We start from the raw sequence: 2,082 nt of genomic DNA on the forward strand, positions 1-2,082 counted from the left end.
GAAGACCTTAAAGCTGAACTCCGAAGCACACAGGAGAAGCATTCAGAGGAAGCTGACGCAGCTGACGAGACGATTCGGTCACGAAAGGATGTTGAGACGACGGTAACGGCGTCAATGGAGTCTCTCAAGCGGGATCTGGCTGAAGCCGAGTCTTGCGTTATGGTGTTGGTGGAAGAGCAAGACGCAGCACGAAAGGATCTTACTGCGTAGGATATGAAAATTAAGGTGATGACTTCCCAGCGAGGAGAGCTAGAGCTCGCAGCGCAGAAGCATGAAATTTAGCTGAACACGCTGCGGAGTAAGCTCTCAGCCGATGCAGAAGTCACGAAGGAGATGCTACGTGATCTTCCAAGAATCCAAGACCCAAGCAGAGGAAGTGGTTAATGATCTTCAGGAATCGTATTTTCAACTCGAAGTTTCTCTACAATCGATCCAGGAGCAGCTAGCGGAGTCAGAGTTGCGTGCTGCAGCCCTGGAGAAGGAACGTGACGCCACGCGAACGAACAGGAGTCGACTCACGAGACGCTGAGTGCGCTTCAAGAGGACTTCCAGGAGAAGGTTGCTGCATTGGAGACGGAGTTGAAAGAGCTGCACGAGACCGACTCGGCTGAACAGACTGCTGCACACAAGACCATCGCGAGCGTGAAAGCTGCGGAGGCGGAGGAAGCAGAAACGTTGACATATCTTTGTCAGGAACTCGCAGAGGCGGAAGGCTTCGTGATGGCGCTAGTCGACGAATGCTGCAAAGAAGGCGGTGAGCAAGAGAGATCTAGCGCTGGGGGTTCTGCGCTCGGAGCATGGTGATCTGTAGCTCAAGAGCCAATTGGTGAATACTGAACTGGAGGCTACGCAATCTAATCGCAGCGCATGCTCAAGCTGCAGAGGAGACAGTGTAGGCGCTGATAAATGAAATTACGGATGTTTTCGAAGCCACCCAAAATATGTTATCGAGCTCTGAGTCACGATTGAGCTTTCGGACTGCTGAATACGACACGGTGACGAAGGCGTTGAGTGAATTAAAGATTAAACACGGGGCTATGCGCACCCAAAACGACGAGCTGGGAGAACGGATCGAGAGTTTGGCGGCTCAGAAGAACCACTTGGTCACTCAGCACTCGAGTGAGTTAGAGTCCGCTGAAGAGACGATCCGTGCGCTGAAGACGTCGGACGCTGAGGTGAAGGAATGCTTGACATCAGTTCGGCAAGAATTAGCAGAGACGGAGATTCGTGTGGAGGATTTTACAGGAGAATTGAGCGACAAGGGAGTTGAAATCGGTAAGCTTACCTCCGAAGCAGATGGGTTGCATGAGCGTATCCCGGCGTTGGAAGGGGAGCTACAGACGCTGCAGAGTCAGCGTAAAGCCAAGTGTGAGACGGCAGAGGAGACCATTGCCAGTCTGAAGGAGTCGGAGGCCGAGACGATGGAGATGCTGGAGTCGATTCGAGCGAAGTGGTCCGAGACGGAGACTCACAAGATATCTACCGAAGAAAAGACCGAAACCGCAAAACTAACGTTTGAACAGAACCAATATATAGCTGCTGAGTTGACGAAGGAGAAAGCTAGTCTTATTGCAAACACAAGCGTCTATGAATCTACTGTGACTGACCTGGAGATAAATCTTCAAGCTGAAGCACATCACCTCTCCGACGCAGTACAGCAAATCGAAACGCAACTACAGCTGACGATCGATGCGCTCGAGAAGAAATTGGGGACCCGGCTCGACGAACTCAATGACAAGGAGAAGGAGGACGATACCCTTGATGAATCGTTCGATGTTCGATATGAGAGCGACGAGGAGAACGAGATCATCGAGGACAACCGCACAAAGCTGGTGCAGCGAGCCAAGCGGGTGCTATAGCGTAGAGGTCAACAAGCCGCGCGAGGAGCCCGGCAGCATCTTAACGCGTTTGGATGATGGTAATATAAACAGCAATTTCGAGATTCAACAGTATCAGGTTTTAAATGGTCTATTCCAAATGAAGCGTTGCCATGCACGGATCCAATCCAAACGTGCTTTCTGAGGGGAAGAGCGTCTCTAGACAAAACGTTTGGCCTCGAATTTCAGAAAGCTTTGTTTCTTG

The 2,082-nt window shown here is 51.1% G+C and overlaps 1 protein-coding gene across 1 annotated transcript; it reads left to right on the forward strand.

Moving 5' to 3' along the window:
* Positions 1-313: 313 nt before the first annotated feature.
* On the forward strand, positions 314-1,859 carry PITG_18393 (uncharacterized protein; the record flags this gene model as incomplete). Its single annotated transcript, XM_002997494.1, has 3 exons — positions 314-485; positions 542-754; positions 931-1,859. The coding sequence occupies 3 exons, from the start codon at positions 314-316 to the stop codon at positions 1,857-1,859; spliced, it is 1,314 nt and encodes a 437-aa protein (XP_002997540.1).
* Between the last annotated feature and the right edge of the window lie 223 nt (positions 1,860-2,082).

This window comes from Phytophthora infestans, genomic scaffold (genome assembly GCF_000142945.1).
Source record: "Phytophthora infestans T30-4 supercont1.72 genomic scaffold, whole genome shotgun sequence".
Lineage (NCBI taxonomy): Eukaryota > Oomycota > Peronosporomycetes > Peronosporales > Peronosporaceae > Phytophthora > Phytophthora infestans.